This window comes from Athene cunicularia (genome assembly GCF_003259725.1).
Source record: "Athene cunicularia isolate RWA chromosome Z unlocalized genomic scaffold, athCun1 chrZ_part4, whole genome shotgun sequence".
NCBI lineage: Eukaryota > Metazoa > Chordata > Aves > Strigiformes > Strigidae > Athene > Athene cunicularia.
This window is the reverse complement of record NW_020799145.1, coordinates 584825-602672: the sequence shown is the minus strand read 5'-3', so window position 1 is coordinate 602672 and position 17848 is coordinate 584825. Positions and strand designations below refer to the sequence as shown.

Genomic DNA, 17848 nt, shown 5'->3' with positions numbered 1-17848 from the left:
AAACTGCTCATCTGCTGATGCTCCTCTGTCTGTTCACACTCCAACTTTACCTCCGTTTTGACTGAGGCTATGTCTTGCTGTTTGCTTCCAACAAAGCAAGTTGGGACTTCAAGCAAGTGTAAAGCTGAACAAAATCAGCTGTTACTTCTGAAATGGGGTGGTTTGGAAATCAGGAGATGAATTTCTGGTAGTCCTCCGGGAAGCCTTGGTTATACCCAGACACAGAATTTATGTGTCTTGAAAGCCTTCTATACGTATCCTACATTATGCTCTGTAATCTGCAAACATTTATTTACTTTTTTCTTGCCATAGTTTGCTAGCTCTGCAGAATGTATTTCATCATCAATTAATAAAATAAGTTGAAGGAGAATTATGTGACAGTCACACATCAATGATTCACAAGTCAGGAAATAATTTGGCTATTGGAAAATGTGGTGGGTTTACACATAATTTGGCAGACTGCCCAGCACTTCTGCCAGAAATGAGAGAAAACATAGAAGAGGAAGCCAGTTCTTTCATGGTTTTAATAAAGCTAAAACAGACAAGATTTTGAGAAGCATACATCAGACAGCCGGCTGCACTTATCTATATTTTTATCTGAAATAGAAATAAATACACTTGATCCAGCAGGGATATTGCTGAATTTATAATTACATAGTGACAATTAATGACAGACCAGCATTAGTTCTGCATTTAATTAAAAGAACTTCCTGCTGCTCAGCATCAGGGTCACTTATTTAACAAAACAACAGTGAAAATGTGGTAGAGTTAGGATCATCTATCAGACACATACTTTTCAGTGCCTCTTTTTTACTTGTACTGAAAATGCAAGTTGTTCAGAGATTCAGGCTGAGACTTCCTGGTGTGAGCAGGAATTATTTAAAACAGCTGATTGCTTAACAATAAATATAAAAATTTGAAAGAATAGCTTGCTAGGAGAGCTGAGGTGATTATGTCATCTCCGTGGAGATGGAACTTGGATGCAGTGTCATGTGGAGCTGTTCCAGATGAACTCTGCTCATGTAATTTAATATGTCAATAGCCTTGTTCTAAAATCACTATATTCTGGTTTAACTTAATTCCTCCTTAAACACAAAAATTAATTACTTGAAATTCACACCTTACCGTAGGCTGAACTGATTTTTTTTTGTGTTGGACAAGATTGTTGAAGTATTTACAAGAAATGTACTCACAGTACAGAATCTTACACAGGTTTTCTTTAGTTTTGTTTTTAAATTTAAGTTGAATTCAGCCAACAGAAGTACACCGAATATATGGATTTTTCTTAGCATTCAAGTAAATCTCCCAGAGGGGAAAGAGGATCTGTAGTGAGGGTCAAATAAAGTAATGAGCATCTACTTTAAAATAGTTGAGTTACTACAAAATGCAGGAGAACATTATTTCTTAGTAGCAAGCTCTTTTGTGCCATCAGGCATCCACTTAATTTACTATTGTATATTTAAAAAGGTCTTGGATTGGCACACTTATAGTGTCAATAGTGAGATCATGAGATGTAAATGGTGCATGTGACTGTATCTGTGTGCTTGAAGTTCAGGTTTATGGTTATGGTGAGGGAGTATAATCCCTTAACTTTCTAGATGATTCAGGTTACAACAGAATGACAGTCTAAACATGACACTTTTGCCCGTGATTTGTGGCTGTTACTTTTCAGTGATGTTTTCACAACTGAATGACAAGTAATGCTGTGCTCTGAGAATAGAAGGCCAACCTTCCAAAAACTGTCTGACGCATGCAGTTATCCCCTATGAGTGCCTGGGACACAGTTTACCAAGACTGTCCTGATAGAGTGCTATTAAAATTCATTGAGTCATACAAGCAATATGTTTGTTCATTGAAAATATTATTTTTTCATTCAAATTTTATTCTATTCTGCTCCTTGCTTTTTTTTTTCCATGTCATTAATATGGGTTATTTATCAGATCTTCTCTCTAATTGCTTCTTGTCCCTCCGTTTTTTTCCCTTTGCACCTTTCTCATTGTCATTTGTAAACAGCATAATAACATGATAATGTTTTGACAGTCCTGGGAGACTCTGGTGCAAAATATGTTTTAAATTAGGAGAGATAAACCGCACATTCCCAGTGGAATATAGAAACACATGATATCTCCCATTATTGATGTATTTCTCTCCTTCACTCCAGGTGCGCTTAATGATCACAGATGCTGCAAGACACAAGCTCCTTGTACTAACTGGGCAATGCTTTGAAAACACAGGAGAACTCATTCTTCAGTCAGGATCCTTCTCCTTCCAGAACTTCATTGAGATCTTCACAGATCAAGAGGTGTGTTCAGAAAAGTGTCTTGCATGTACTGTCATGTGATGGCAGAGGTTTCTAGAAGACTAAAACTGTCCCTCTGTGGTGTTAGAATTACCATCAGCAGCCTGTTGCTGATTATAGGCTTTCTTTCAAAACATTTAATTTAGATTTGTTGTAAATTGCTTCACAAAATAAATAGATTTTAAATTGGGAAATTAAATTGTAGCTTCCAGAAACAGAAAATCAAGGACCCTTTTAACAATAGAAGGAGATAGTGCTGTGTTTAAAAGACACAGGTTGTTTATCTAAATTGTACACACAAAGCAGTCAAATTGAACTTGACACCCATGTTTTTGCCTGGTGGCAGCTAAGTAATAGGTGACATTAAATACGACAGAGGCTGTCTGTTGGAATAGCTGTACTTTTTTGCACCACCTACCTGTTTGACTTCTTTGTAGTAGTGTTTAAAATTTGGCCCATGAAATCTGTAAATCTTGTGATTTTTGCATACCAAAAGGGTAAATATGAAGTATAGCAGTATTTAATGCCATTTGTTTCATGACTTGTTATTTTGCTGTCTTGCTTAATGTACCGTGCCCGAAAGCTCCCATAGGGCAGGAACCCGTAGTAAACAAGCTGTCACACTTAATTTGGCTGCTGTGTAAAGTATATATTTAAATAAACTATATGGCTGCATCCCTAGGAATTTAGTTTCCAGAATTAATTAGGAACATTTCAGTGGAGTGAGATTTGAAAGTCCAGTACTGAAAAAGCAAAGATGGCATGCTCTCCAGCATGACCTTATTGTATCCATTTGAATCTGTTCTCAAAGCCTCTTTGTTCAGCATATGGTTATAGGGTTGAGGAAGAGCTGGATTCCTGCTCTCTGAAACAAGTGTGACACCTAAAACTCACTGGCAGTTTTCAGAGTTACTTTTCTATGATATTGCCAACCCAAGTTCCTTGCATCTCTGGCTAATTAGTGACAAATCATGACTACATGCAAAACCAGGCGTAAATCCTACCATCCCTGTTAGGAAACAAAATTGTTGGCTGGAAAAGCGGAGGGGTGGTGATTGGACATAGGTTAAAGCTGCCAAGGGATTGCCGCAGTGGTGAGCATGCAAGGTGTACTCCCGTGGGTTATGAGTCAGGCTCACTTGGCATATCTCTGTGACTGGTAGCATGTGTACCAGCCAGCTGTCTCTTGGAAAGTGTTGGCTTCCAGCTTATTGTTTCTGAAGCCTTGGGCTCTGACTGCTTCTATAAGATTTCACAAAAACAAAGAAGGATCGCGTTTGCCATACTGCAGCCTGTGTATGTGATGTTTGTCCCGTTACAGGGAAATTTTTAGGTGGTCTACAGATTGGAAAAAAAGGTTAGAAAAAAGGGCTAGAAAAAAGTTATTAGTGATTTTCTAAGTGTGGATCAGAGGAAAGAATTACCGTGCTGTCCTGACCCTGGTGGACTTGGCAGTGCTAGGTTTACAACAGAACTCAATGATCTTAAGGGTCTTTTCCAACCTAAATAATTTTATGATTCTATAAACGTGTAAGGTTTGATGAGTACTATGTAGAGTTGGTGTGTCTGGTCTCTGCCCATTTTTACTTCACAGGACCAAACCTAAACTATGGTCAAGGAATGTGCTTACAAGTAAGTAAATACCCTTTGGGGTATACTCCTATGAAGTCTCATTCAGAAATCCATCTCTAGTGTGTAGAATTCCCTGCAGGCAATGCCTGATGAAAGTGGTGTTTTCAACCACTCTAGTGTCAGAAGATTGAAGATGTCCCATTTTACTGCCTCTGCAACAACACCTAGCAGAGGAAAAGCTTTCTTTTTACCTTAGTGGTCCAGGATAGGAAATGTGTTTTCTCTGAGCAGCCAACTTGCTGTTTGCTCTCACCAGCTGTGGCACCTTTAAAACTTGAGGATTCCTCAACAGGTGTCTCTCAGTGCTTGAAAAGACAGTTAGGTTCACAGCTACATTTCATTGCTCACAGAGTGACTTTGAATCCAGACAAGAGCAGGAGAAGTTACATCTTTGTGTTATCAAATAATGTAAGCAGTGGAACTGTCAATATCCTTGGTGTCACTAGTTGAAATGCAAATATATTGAGGCCATTTCTGGGTCATTCCTGAACTTGCTATTCCTAACAGATATCATCTGTTTCAGGAATAATTTTTGTCCAACTTTTAATTGGCCTGAACTATCACTGCCTTAACACTGTCTGCATTACGTGTGCCAACTTTTAGGAGCAAAGAAAGTCAGAATTTTGGAGTCTGAAGCAGAATCCAAATATGGTATAATATAAACTGGAGAGGAATAACCCCAAACCATGGCCCAGTATATTCATTATCCCAGTGTATTGCTGTATGATTTTTTTTTAAATTTGCCCTACATGAGAAATAGTTTGTACTCAAATTATCTCCTTTTGTGTGCAACTGAGTTGGATTTATTCATCCAGAGGAAGTAATATTTTACTACTTTCGTCTTTCCCTAATAATGTGTTTTCAGCTCTGATCAGAGACACAACATAAGGGTTACACTCAAGATCCTAAATCCATGTCAGAGCTGTGGTTTGTGCTGTCTCTCTTACTTCTGCAATAAAAAACATGAGTGATTCTCCTATTTTCCTTATCTTTCATCCTTTTCTCCTTTTATTTTGTTTTGCTCTATTGTTTTCTTTGCTCCTTTTCAGACAAAGCCCTATCTGACATATGGGTGAGGTTTATACCAAATAAGGCTGAAAAAGGAAGATAGAAAATGTTTACTTTCTGCTTTAATTAAGTATTTGTTGGATTATTTTTCTTTGGATAACAGTCATTGCATCTTTGTTGAGTTTTCTTTTTGGTAAATGCTGAAAATAAATTATGTAACACAAAGGAAGTGAGACATACACACACAGAGGCCCAAAGAGATCTGATGCAATCAAACGTCATTAATTCTTTATATATTAATTTCTTCTGCTGATTCAGCTTGTGGTCCAAGACTTTCAAATTACTCAGCTGTAACATATTCTTTATCATCTTTATGAAAACTGTTCTTACAGCTTGAACCGACAGTTGAGTCTCTGCAAAGAACATTGTGGTATTTTGCATGATGATGTGCTGACAAATTTTGCACTGACGTTTTATGTCTGAATTACTTCTTTAAAGAAGTTTACATAGTTTGATTATCTCTTTGTTAAGATCAAATAGAACAGAAATGGGCTACATTTAACCTAATTGTCAGTTAAAAAGTAAAATGAAATTATTTGTAGAACTCGGAGGAGATATTAAATATGTCATACTTTCTCATGTTTGTCTACTATTCTGGAACCATCAAATATTGAATTTTAGTTCAGACTGAACAGAACAACAGCTCTTCATACTATGGCACAGAACTTGTTTTCTGTGCCTTTGTTTCAGCGTCTGGGCTTGGTACTAATGTCACCAAATACTGTCAGAATTAATGGAGTTATTCTAGATTTCAACTTTTGTGTTTAAAATCTAAATAATGACAAGAGCATTTTTAACCATAACACTTTCTTTTCTGGCTCTTTCTTTAGCCCTGTACCTCATAGTCTCAGAAATACAAAACTTGCAGCTCTTTGCATTTCTAAAGCAATAACTAATTTCTTAGTGTTCTGGAGAGTCAAGTCTCCTGCAGTCAAGTCTTGCTAATCTGGGAGCCATGCTGGCTTTTCAGGACCCAGCCTGCAGGAAGAACTGCAGCAACAATGGTGTGGTGGAATATATCCCATAAGAGAAGAGGTGAGGAAGGCAGCTGCCCCTGGGAGAACGCTGGCCTTCTCTGGGTTGCAGTTATTCTCTGCCTGTTAAGACTATATGCTTTGTCTGTTAGGTATTTGACTGGGTCTTTGAATGGTCTGGGGCAGCAGGAAGACTCCTGAGTCAAAGGTAGTGGCAGGTTTGGCAGTGTTAGCCTCATAGTTCTCACACCTTACCAATATAAAAGCTTGTACTAGCCTCCTATAAAGGGTGGAGGAGGTATGGGGAAACTTTGGGGTAGTGTTGTCCTTTGGGCAATAGGAACAGGAATAAGGTCTTCCATTGTATTTAAAAAAATACAGTGGTAAACTAATTGTAGTAACAGGTTCGTTTAGCTTCTAGGACATTTACTCACCAGTGCAGAAGCAAATGGAAACAGTTGTTGTTGTTTGTTTGTTTGTTTTGGGTTTTTTTTTAATCTGATCAGGAAATACCATGTTTTGGCATTAATTGTCATTAAAAATGAATTTACATGAATCTTGTGTTTCTGTTTTACAATCCTAGATTGGTGAATTATTGAGCACCACACACCCTGCCAACAAAGCCAGCCTAACTCTTTTCTGCCCTGAGGAAGGGGACTGGAAAAATTCCAACCTTGACAGACATAACCTTCAAGACTTTATTAACATTAAACTCAACTCAGCTTCCATATTGCCCGAAATGGAAGGACTCTCTGAATTCACAGAATATCTGTCAGAATCAGTAGAAGTGCCATCACCTTTTGACATTTTGGAACCTCCAACCTCAGGAGGCTTCCTGAAACTCTCAAAACCCTGCTGTTATATTTTCCCAGGGGGAAGAGGGGACTCTGCATTGTTTGCAGTGAATGGATTCAACATGCTTATCAATGGAGGATCCGAAAGAAAATCTTGCTTTTGGAAACTTATCCGGCACTTGGACAGGGTAGATTCCATTCTGCTTACTCATATCGGAGATGACAACCTGCCAGGAATCAATAGCATGCTTCAACGAAAGATAGCAGAACTAGAAGAGGAACAGTCCCAAGGGTCTACTACCAACAGTGACTGGATGAAAAATCTGATCTCACCTGATTTAGGAGTTGTATTTCTTAATGTACCTGAGAACCTGAAGAACCTGGATCCTAATTTCAAAGTAAAAAGGAGTGTAGAAGAAGCTTGTTTTACACTCCAGTATTTAAATAAATTGTCTATGAAGCCAGAACCTCTTTTCAGAAATATGGGAAATACCATTGACCCCATCATTTTATTTCAGAAAATGGGAGTTGGCAAACTTGAGATGTATGTGCTTAATCCTGTCAAAAATAGCAAAGAGATGCAATATTTTATGCAACAATGGAGTGGTACTAACAAAGATAGAGCTGAATTCCTACTACAAAATGGCCAAGAACTAGACATTCCATTATCCTACTTCACCTCTGTCTCATCCCTGATTGTCTGGCATCCAGCTAATCCTGCAGAAAAAATAATCCGAGTTCTCTTTCCTGGAAACAGCACCCAATATAATATTCTAGAAGGACTAGAAAAACTCAGACACTTAGACTTCCTTAAACAACCAGTAGTTACACAAAAAGACCTCACTGGCAACATTGCTAGTCCAGCTGTGAAACAAGCAAAGTTGAAACAACGAACAGACAGCAAGGAGAGTCTCAAGCCTGCTGCAAAGACACCACCAAGCAAGCCTGTCAGAAAAGAATCTAAAGAAGAAACACCAGAGCCTGCAAAGCCTAGTCTGGCACCAGAAAAGCCTCAGAAGTTGGAAAGCAAAGAAAAAATTCCAGTTAAAAAAGAGAAACCAGCAAAAGTGGAGACCAAACCTATAGTGGCAGAAAAAGACGTAACAAGTAAAGAAGAACAATTAGTTAAATCTGAAACTCCTGAAAAGCTAACTTCAGATGTAAAACCAAAAGTGTCAAAGGAGAAGCCAGTGAAAAAGGAAGTCAAAGCAAAACCTGAAGAAAAGAAAGAGGAAAAAGAAAAACCAAAGAAAGAGGTTTCCAAAAAAGAGGAAAAAACACCCATCAAAAAAGAGGATAAACTGAAAAAAGAGGAGATCAAGAAAGAAGTTAAAAAAGAGATTAAAAAGGAAGAGAAGAAGGAAACTAAGAAGGAGGTAAAGAAAGAAGCTCCACCAAAGGAAGCTAAAAAAGAAGCTAAAAAAGAAGAGAAGAAAGAAATTAAGAAGGAAGAAAAAGAAGCCAAAAAGGACATCAAAAAGGTTCCTAAAGAAACAAAGAAGACAGCTGCTCCTTCAGCTGAAGCCAAAAAGACAGCAGCAAAGCCTAAACCACAAAAGAAGGAGGAACCTGCTAAAAAAGAAGCAGTACCTGCTGGAAAGCCAAAGGAAAAAGGAAAAGTTAAGACTGTGAAGAAGGAGATCAAAGTCAGTGGAGCACAAGCTGCTCTTGCATCAGTTGGAGTCGCTGCCACAACTGTAGCAGCTGTAGCAGCTGCAGAAATTACAGCCAGTGGAAAGGAACTTGAAGCGGAGAGATCCCTTATGTCTTCACCAGAGGATTTAACAAAGGATTTTGAGGAATTAAAAGCTGAAGAAGTAGAAACAATAAAAGAAATAAAACCTCAAGTTGCACTTATACAGGATGAACTGAAACTCACTGGCACAGTACAAAAGGAGGCCTTTGAAGTACAAAAAGAAAAATTAGATAATGAAGGACCTGCTGAGTCCTCTGATGAAGGCATAACTACCACAGAGGCTGAGGGTGAATGCGAACAGACACCTGAAGAATTGGAACCTGTGGAAAAGCACAGGGTTGATGACAATGAAAAGTTTGAAGATGAGGGAACTGGCTTGGAGGAATCATCTGAAGCAGGAGATTATGAAGAAAAGGCAGAGACAGAAGAAGCTGAAGAACAAGGTGAAGATGAAGAAGAAAAGACACCACTGGACACCACAAAACCATATATGGAGCACCCACAAAAAAGTGAAGAGAGCTCAGAAGAAATAATGGCTGAAGCAGATGCTAACATTAAAGATGAAAAGTATATTGAAAAGGCAGATTATGAGACATCAGATGAACGGGCGGAGGAAGACAGAGAAGAAGGAATAGAAAAGGCAGAAACTGAAGAGGCTGAAGAAGATGAGGAAGACAAAGCAGAAGACAGAGATGAAGAGGAAGCTGAAAAAGTAGAAGCTGAAGAAGATTATGTGATGGCTGTTGTAGACAAAGCTGCAGAAGCTGGTGAAGTTGAAGATAAATATGGCCTACTCATAATTACACCAACAAAACGCTCAGAGCCTCAGTCTCCAGCAGTTGAACCAGCCTCTTCTATCCATGATGAGACATTACCTGGTGGTTCAGAAAGTGAAGCCACTGTTTCTGATGAAGAAAATAGAGAAGACCAACCTGAGGAATTCACTGCTACTTCGGGTTACACACAGTCTACCATTGAAATATCCAGTGAACCAACTCCAATGGATGAAATGTCAACACCCCGGGATGTCATGAGTGATGAAACTAACAATGAGGAAAGTGAGTCACCCTCTCAGGAGTATGTGAACATTACCAAATATGAGACATCACTGTACTCTCAAGAGTTTGGCAGACCTAAACTTTCTCCACTTCCAGATGCTTTTAATGGATTATCTGAAGGATCCAAAACAGAAGCCACAGAAGGTAAAGACTATAACGCCTCAGCTTCCACCATCTCACCACCTTCTTCATTAGAGGAAGACAAATTCTGTAAATCTGCATTCCAAGATGTATACCGGCAAAAAGAAAGTGAAATCCAAGGCACTGCCAAATTAGAAATCAAAGAACCCTATCAGCAAGATGTTGGTGAAAAACATAGTCCAGCCAAGAGTCCAGCTGGCAGTTTGTCCCCTCCATCACCTGTTGCCAAAACACCTCTGAGTGAACGTAGTGTGAACTTTTCACTCACTCCAAATGAGATCAAGGTCTCATCTGAGCCAGTCTCCATTGCCACACTGCCTGATGTACATCAAGAAGTTGCTGAAGAGCACTGTGCAAGCCCTGAAGATAAAACGTTAGAAGTAGCATCTCCCTCCCAGTCTGCTGCTGGTAGTGCTGGCCACACACCTTATTATCAGTCTCCCACTGATGAAAAGTCTAGTCAGCTTCCCTCTGAAACCAGTGAAAAGTCAACAGAAGCTCCTGTTAGCTTTGAATTCAGTGAAGTCAAAGATGAGTCTGCAAAACCCAGAATAAGCCCTATGGATGAGCCTGTGCCAGACTCAGAATCTCCTATTGAAAAGGTTCTCTCACCTCTACGGAGTCCACCACTGATAGGTTCAGAGACCACTTATGATACATTTTTGAGTGCTGATATAAAGTCTCCCACCAGGGATTACCAAAGTCCTTCTGAGGGGAAACCTGAAAAAGAAAAATCACCTGTTCAGATGAGCCCAACTTCTGAAGCCAGCTCTGTGGGCCTTTTCCAAGAAAAACAAGATGAAAAAAGCATGGAGTTTATGGTAATTAAGGAAGGCTTCAGCCTAGAAAGGAAAATGGAGGATACAGAACCCAGCAGCTCCCAGTCTTCACTGATCTTGGATGAGCGGAAATTAGCAGGTGATCTCTCACCTACTCAAATAGATATTAGTCAGTTTGGTTCCTTAAAAGAAGATACCAAAATGTCAATTTCTGAAGGCACTGTTTCTGACAAGTCTGCAACTCCTGTTGATGAAGTTGTAGCAGAAGACACCTATTCCCATATAGAAGGAGTAGCTTCTGTCTCTACAGCATCTGTTGCTACCAGTTCATTTCCAGAACCAACTACTGATGATGTATCTCCTTCTTTGCATGCCGAGGTTGGATCTCCTCACTCTACTGAAGTTGATGATTCCCTTTCAGTGTCGGTTGTACAAACACCAACAACTTTTCAGGAAACAGAAATGTCTCCATCTAAGGAAGAGTGCCCAAGGCCCATGTCAATATCTCCACCAGATTTCTCACCTAAAACTGCAAAATCAAGAACGCCAGTGCATGATCACAGATCACCTGAGCAGTCAACTATGTCAGTAGAATTTGGTCAGGAGTCCCCTGAGCAGTCTTTAGCAATGGACTTTAGTAGGCAATCTCCAGAATATCCTACTGTAGGCACTAGTATACACCATATATCTGAAAATGGACCAACAGAAGTAGATTATAGCCCTTCAGATATACAGGAGCCTACTTTTGCACAAAAGATTTCTCCTGTGGAGCAGTCATCTTACTCCCAGGAGAAAGATATTTCAGAAATTATTTCAGTTTCTCAAATTGAAGCTTCATCCTCAACTTCATCAGCTCATACACCTTCCCAGGTAACTTCACCACTGCCAGAGGAAACTTTTTCAGGTGCTGTTCCACCCAGAGATATGTCACTACATTCTTCTTTTACCTCAGAAAAGGTGCAGAGCCTAGGAGAAAAGCTGTCACCAAAGTCTGACCTATCTCCATTAACTCCAAGGGAATCTTCTCCTCTGTACTCTCCTAGTTTTCCAGATTCACCTCCTGCAGTCACAGAAGTGGTGTCAACTAGTCATATCCCTTCATTGCCACTGCAGATGTCCTCTGTCAAAGGTTTTTGTTACCAGGAACACCTAACAAAACATGGTCCAGAACCCTTACTCAGCCCAGAAAAAGAAGATTCAGAAAAAAGCAGCAGGTCACCAGAAGAACTTAGTTATTCTTATGAGGCCACAGAGAAAACTACTAGGTCACCAGAGGATATTAGCTACTCCTATGAGGCAGTTGAAAAATCTACTAGATCACCTCGGGCCACGGATTATTCCTATGAGGCAACTGGGAAAACTACTAGGTCACCTGGGACCACAGATTATTCCTATGAGGTAATTGCAAAAAATATGAGGTCATCTGAGGTCACAGATTATTCCTATGAGATGACTGGGAAAATCACTAGGTCACCTGGGGATACAGATTATTCCTATGAGACAACAAGGAAAACCACCAAATCACCTGAGGTCACAGATTATTCCTATGAGGCAATAGGGAAAGCTACCAGATCACCTGATACTATGGATTACTCCTATGAGACAAGAAGAAAAACCACTAAGTCACCAGAAGCCATTAGCTACTGCTATGAGACAACTGGGAGAACCACAAGGTCACCAGAGGCCATCGCTTACTCCTGTGAGACAACTGGGAAAGTCTCCAGTTCACCTGAAGCCACAGATTACTCATTTGAGACAACTGGGAGAGCTACCAGGTCACTGGAAGCTACCAGCTATTCCTATGAAGGAAGTGCACATTTCACTCCAGGAAAATCTTTAGCAGAATCCCGTCAAGACGTTGACTTATGCCTTGTGTCCTCTTGCGAATATAAACATCCCAAAACTGAACTTTCTCCCTCATTTATCAACCCAAACCCCCTTGAGTGGTTTGCAAGTGAAGAACAGTCTCAAGATCAAGAGAAACCATTAACTCAATCTGGGGGAGCTCAGCCACCTTCTGGGGGAAAGCAGCAAGGGCGGCAGTGTGATGAAACCCCTCCCACGTCTGTGAGCGAGTCTGCCCCATCTCAGACTGATTCAGATGTTCCCCCGGAGACTGAGGAATGTCCTTCCATCACTGCAGATGCTAACATTGACTCAGAAGATGAGTCAGAAACCATTCCAACGGACAAGACAATTACATACAAACACATTGACCCACCGCCTGTCCCAATGCAGGATCGCAGCCCTTCCCCCAGGCACCCTGATGTTTCCATGGTTGATCCAGAGGCTCTGCCTGTTGATCAGAATTTGGGTAAACCTTTGAAGAAGGACCTCAAAGAAAAGACAAAGACAAAAAAGCAGGGTACTAAAACCAAGTCATCCTCTCCTGTTAAAAAAAGTGATGGTAAATCAAAACAAGTGGCTTCACCAAAGCCGGCTATAAAAGAATCTTTAGACAAAATTTCCAAAACCGCTTCTCCAAAAAAGAAGGAATCTGTAGAAAAGGCAACCAAAAATATCTCTAATCCAGAAGTAAAGTCTCGAGTGGAAGAGAAAGATAAGGACACCAAGAATGCAGCAAATACATCAACATCCAAGTCAGCAAAGACTGCAACCACAGGTAAAGACAATAGCAGTTCCCTAGTGTTAAGGTTTTATTAGTTGTTGCAGTAAAACTAGTTTGCCTTTTTATCAGCTGAGAATGTTGTTTGTAGCAAATCCCCAAAGAAAGTCAAGGTTTTAAATGTAAAACCAGCATGTAAAGGCCACATTTAAATGCATGAAATTCACTAATTTAACTTTTGTAATCTGAGCAATTTGTGTCAGTTTGCTCAAGGAGTACATAAAATATTAAGAATATAATACTAGCTGTTCAAACTGTTAACCAACTCATAGAATTAAAAGTATCCCTTTTGTAGGTTAAGTGACATCAGTAGCAGAGTGAACCACTTCATTCATTATGAGAAACAAACAGGCAAAATTCTTTTAACATAAATTAATGTAATTTAATATTGTGGGAGGCAAAGGTACTATCAGCCATTGGAAGCTCTTATTTTCTGGATTAATTTTAAAAGGAGTATTTTAAAAAAATATAACAGTAGTAAGAGCACTTTCAGTGAACTAAGCATGTACATTACATTATCTGGTTAAACTCTTATGCCATCAGTGATGACTAAACATACAGAAAGTTGATGTAATTTTGAATAACTGTTGTGTATTCTAAGTAGTAATAAAATATGAATTAGGTTACTGAAGGAGGCATTGTGCTAATCTGTTGTTTCCAGCAGATCTTGTTAGAGAGTGTTTGGGGAATACTTTGATTTGCAGTTGTGAGGACTGTTGTCCTGTTGAAAGCTTTTTACAAGAAGCAGGTCTAGGATTCAGAACAAACAAACCAGCATTCATCAACTGTTTTTAGCTTCCCCATTTTAAGTGGTCCACTGTTCCTTTCTTACACCATTGTTTACATGTCTCTGTTAGTAAATGTGTTTCAAAGAAGCAGTATAGTTCCTCATGCTGTACATTTCTCCAGGGCTTCAGCTCCATATGAAATTCTTCTTCTTGAAAGCATACTTCCCAGGTAAACAGTAGACCAGAAGACAAAACTTTTTTTGATAATGATAATTAAGTATAAAATGTAACATCTAATATTTTAACCAGTGTTGGTTTCCACAATTCAGAAAGATAAATCACAGATTTTTTAATGATAAAAGGCAATAAAAGATTTTGTAATGTAACCAATAAACCAAGAGTAAAAACTCTCTAATTCAGAGGAAGTTATATTATGGTGCTTATTTGGCATGTTGCTCTATGATGAATGGCAGAACATGCTAGGCAGGTGTAATGGACTTTGATAGCCTTACAATATGTGACCCTAAATAGAATGTATTGCTCAGATAATTGTTTACCAAGCTTCATCTTCTGTAACAACATGAGAAGGCTAATAGAGTGTAAATGATGATCATCTGGATAAAATTACTGGTTGAATCCTGATTTTCAGTTCACACCATGATCCAGTGCATAGCAAAAAACCTCTTTTTTTTTGAGCAGTATTTTTAATGTGTTTAAACTTCCTTTTGACTGAAGCTCTTAGAACAAGTACAGTACTATGTACAGCAGCAGAAAAACACTTTCTCTGCTTTTTGTAGTAAGCAGCTAGTTCCTGTATGCAAATAAGGATCCAGCAGGCAAACAACACTTATTCTGAGTTTCCTGAAGAAATTGCTTTACATGTTTCTCTGTCCTCACAAGTTCCACTTTGACCCTTCTGCTCACATGTAGTAGGCTCCTGATGCACCTGTAAGGCAGTCTGAGCATATCAACAGCTATCACGTCTTCTTATGTGCTGATACCCCAGATCTCAGGACTGCTTCAAAACTGCATGGTTCCCTGTGTGACCCTAGGGATTATAATTGTGCATACCTGAGACTTTCAAAAAGCTGTACTTATTAACCTAGAAAATAATATCACTGTTTACTGGTGTGATTCAGTAATCACAGCCCTGTGTAGTAGTTGTTGGATAATAGTAGTATACTACTGGGAAGGTTTCAGCCAATTTTTGGTTGTGTGGTAGTGTGTTTTTATTGTATTATATAGTTACAGTTATTAATGTTTTTCCTCCCATTATAGTCATAAATGGGATACAACAAAGCTAGAACAAGTCACTGGATGTAGGAGGATAATACTATAATTGGACACATCTCACCTCAGCAGTTATAACAGTAATTAATAAATGCATGTTTTTAAGTAGCCTGTGATGTATTCTTTTCTTTTTTGATTTCCAAAGGACCTGGGAATACTAAGGTGGAAAAATCTACAGCAGTACCTCCAGGACCTCCGGTGTATTTGGATCTGGTGTACATTCCCAACCACAGCAATAGCAAGAACGTTGATGTTGAGTTTTTCAAGAGGGTGCGGTCATCCTACTACGTGGTGAGCGGGAATGATTCTGCAGCTGAGGAGCCAAGCAGGGCTGTTCTGGACTCCCTCCTGGAGGGCAAGGCACAGTGGGAGAGTAACTTGCAGGTACGTTCTTCACTGTTTTCTTTACCTGTAAATTTCACCTTCTCTGGGAAGCAACTAAGGGAAGCCAGAGCACCTCTGGAGTGGACAGTGGCTGCTGGGGCATGGGGTCCCCAGGCTGGGCACCTAATTTCACAGATGATGTGCAAGGACACCTGAGCGAAGCATGGAGCTGCACTGCACTCAGCTGCTCCCCCATTTCTAACCCTTCTGACCTGTTCTGGTGAATAAAACAGTTGGGAGCTGGTTTACAAGGCCATTCAGCTGTTTCATCTTGTTACTATATCATATATGATCCAAGTTTGGAAACGTTGCAGTTTGTAAGTAGGAAAGAAAAGTGAATGTTTTATAGTTTATATAGTAACCAAATAGCCTTGGAAACTTCATATGCCTTTCCATCATGATCCGTAAGTAAACAAAATATCTGGCCATGATCAGTGCAGACTGCAGGTTGCTACTTCTCTGGAAATCTGCATCTCAGCAGCTTACAAAACCAAGATTTTATTCTGATAAACTACTTTTTTTCAGTCATTTTACCTTACCCATTTTTTAAATTTATTTCCTTTTACTCATCCATTTATTCAAGTATTTATTGCATAAAGACCCACACTTTCCAAAAGGGAAACATACTTCTTAGCCAGGGCTTCTTAAAAAGATGTTTTTCTTCTCAGCTGTTTTCTGTTGTCCATTCCTCAGGACATCCATTTCTCTCTTGTTTTGTGTTACAGGTGACCTTAATCCCAACTCATGACTCAGAAGTGATGAGGGAATGGTACCAAGAGACCCATGAGAAACAGCAGGACCTCAACATCATGGTTTTGGCAAGCAGCAGCACTGTTGTTATGCAAGATGAATCTTTTCCCGCATGCAAGATTGAACTGTAAGAACAAGACCATGCACCACAAGATTAAACTTTGTTTCCAGAAATTCTTCAGTTTGAAAACACCTTTTCTAAAATTCAACCCATCTATTTCAACTGCTGAACTATATACCTGCCAAATGCTATACTTTGTCACACTGATGCAAGTCACTAATATTTTTCAGTCTTTGCTGATTGCTAAGGGAAGTAACAGTATTCCCATAGTAAGGTTCAAATTACTGCAAAAATACAGATCCAGTTTCATCTCTGCTGAACATTTGGAAACCATGCACTAGCAACCCCAACTGACTTCTGCCAGGTAGAGGCATTTGCCCTCTAAAGAAACAGAAAGAGAGAGAAAGAGAGAGAGGGGTAGGAGGAGAAAGTAATAAAGAATTAGATCTGCATTAGTCTCATGGCAATAGATGTATTGCTTACCGCAGTCTGCTTATGCTTTCACATGTAAAGGAAGTTTTAAATTGTTGTCAAGCTGAGCTATCACAATGGGGATCCTTTTTTTTATAGAATTAAGTTAGCTGGAAAAATAAAATTAAACAAAACATGACTAGGAAGGGATGTACAACCTAAATGCTCATCAGCAGTTTTCCACTTTAATTTGAACTCTGCATACTGACATACCATAACAGTCGTAGGCCAGATATGCATGTAGTCTGCACTCCATCCAGAAGTCTAAAACCTTTCTTTTCAACATGCAGAATTGTTGGTCTAAGGCACGCTCCCAGTGAAAGTCCACTCACTCCAGCCAGAACTGACCAGTCCACATGCTTAAACATCTATGTCCACTGTCGATTAACTGAAGCAAAATACCAAAGCAGTTGGGAGTACATACAGTTAACAATTTGCCTTAGAAAGTGACTTGAATGTACAAAGAAACTTGATGCACTTATTTTTTAATGTTGAGACAGCAAATTTATAGAAGATCTGTGTAGGATCATAGATACATCAGTAAAGAAGAATGAGTGTGCATGTGTGGTACTAGAAACCTATCTGACTGGTCAAACGGCTTGGTGCAATGAATTACGTATGTTAGTTATGTGTACACTTCATTGATGCACCTGGACAGCTCAACAAGGCAAGATGAGCATTTTTTGAGAGCTTCTTTTGTACTGTGGAAGCAAGATTGAAGTGGTGTCCAGTATCAGAGTTACAAAACTTAGTGAAACATTCAGAATTGTGAAAAAGGTTACCTGTGAGCCTGTACAGTATTCAACCTTCCTTTGTTATGTCTTATTTTAGTTGTTTTATTTAAAAGTGAATATGGGAACAAATGTACAGAAATCTTTTTTTTAGTGCTGTGTGAACTTTTAATAGATGAATTTTTAACAAACATTTTCATTTACAGGAAAATGCAAAGAAAAATTTTTCAGGTGAAGGCAATTTTTTTAGTAGTTTTGTAAGATAAATGAATAATGTTGTTTAAGGTTCTAGTGAGAATGGATATTGAGGTAAAATTTATTGAAAATAGTCAACTGCCAATACCTTTTTTTTTTTTTTTTTTTTTT

General features: G+C 39.1%; 1 protein-coding gene across 2 annotated transcripts in view; it reads left to right on the top strand.

Annotated features, from left to right (window-relative positions):
* MAP1B (microtubule associated protein 1B) overlaps window positions 1-17718 on the top strand; it is a 66949-nt gene extending 49231 nt beyond the window's left edge. The window contains exons 3-7 of one of the 2 annotated variants that reach the window (XM_026866790.1): window positions 2162-2302; window positions 6557-11788; window positions 11891-13064; window positions 15231-15469; window positions 16195-17718. In XM_026866790.1, the coding sequence (XP_026722591.1) occupies window positions 2171-2302; window positions 6557-11788; window positions 11891-13064; window positions 15231-15469; window positions 16195-16350 (6933 nt within the window). In that variant the 5' untranslated portion in view covers window positions 2162-2170 and the 3' untranslated portion in view covers window positions 16351-17718. Of the gene's footprint in view, window positions 1-2161; window positions 2303-6556; window positions 13065-15230; window positions 15470-16194 lie in introns of both variants that reach the window. The other variant, XM_026866791.1, reaches the window with a different exon arrangement.
* The last annotated feature ends 130 nt before the right edge of the window (window positions 17719-17848 follow it).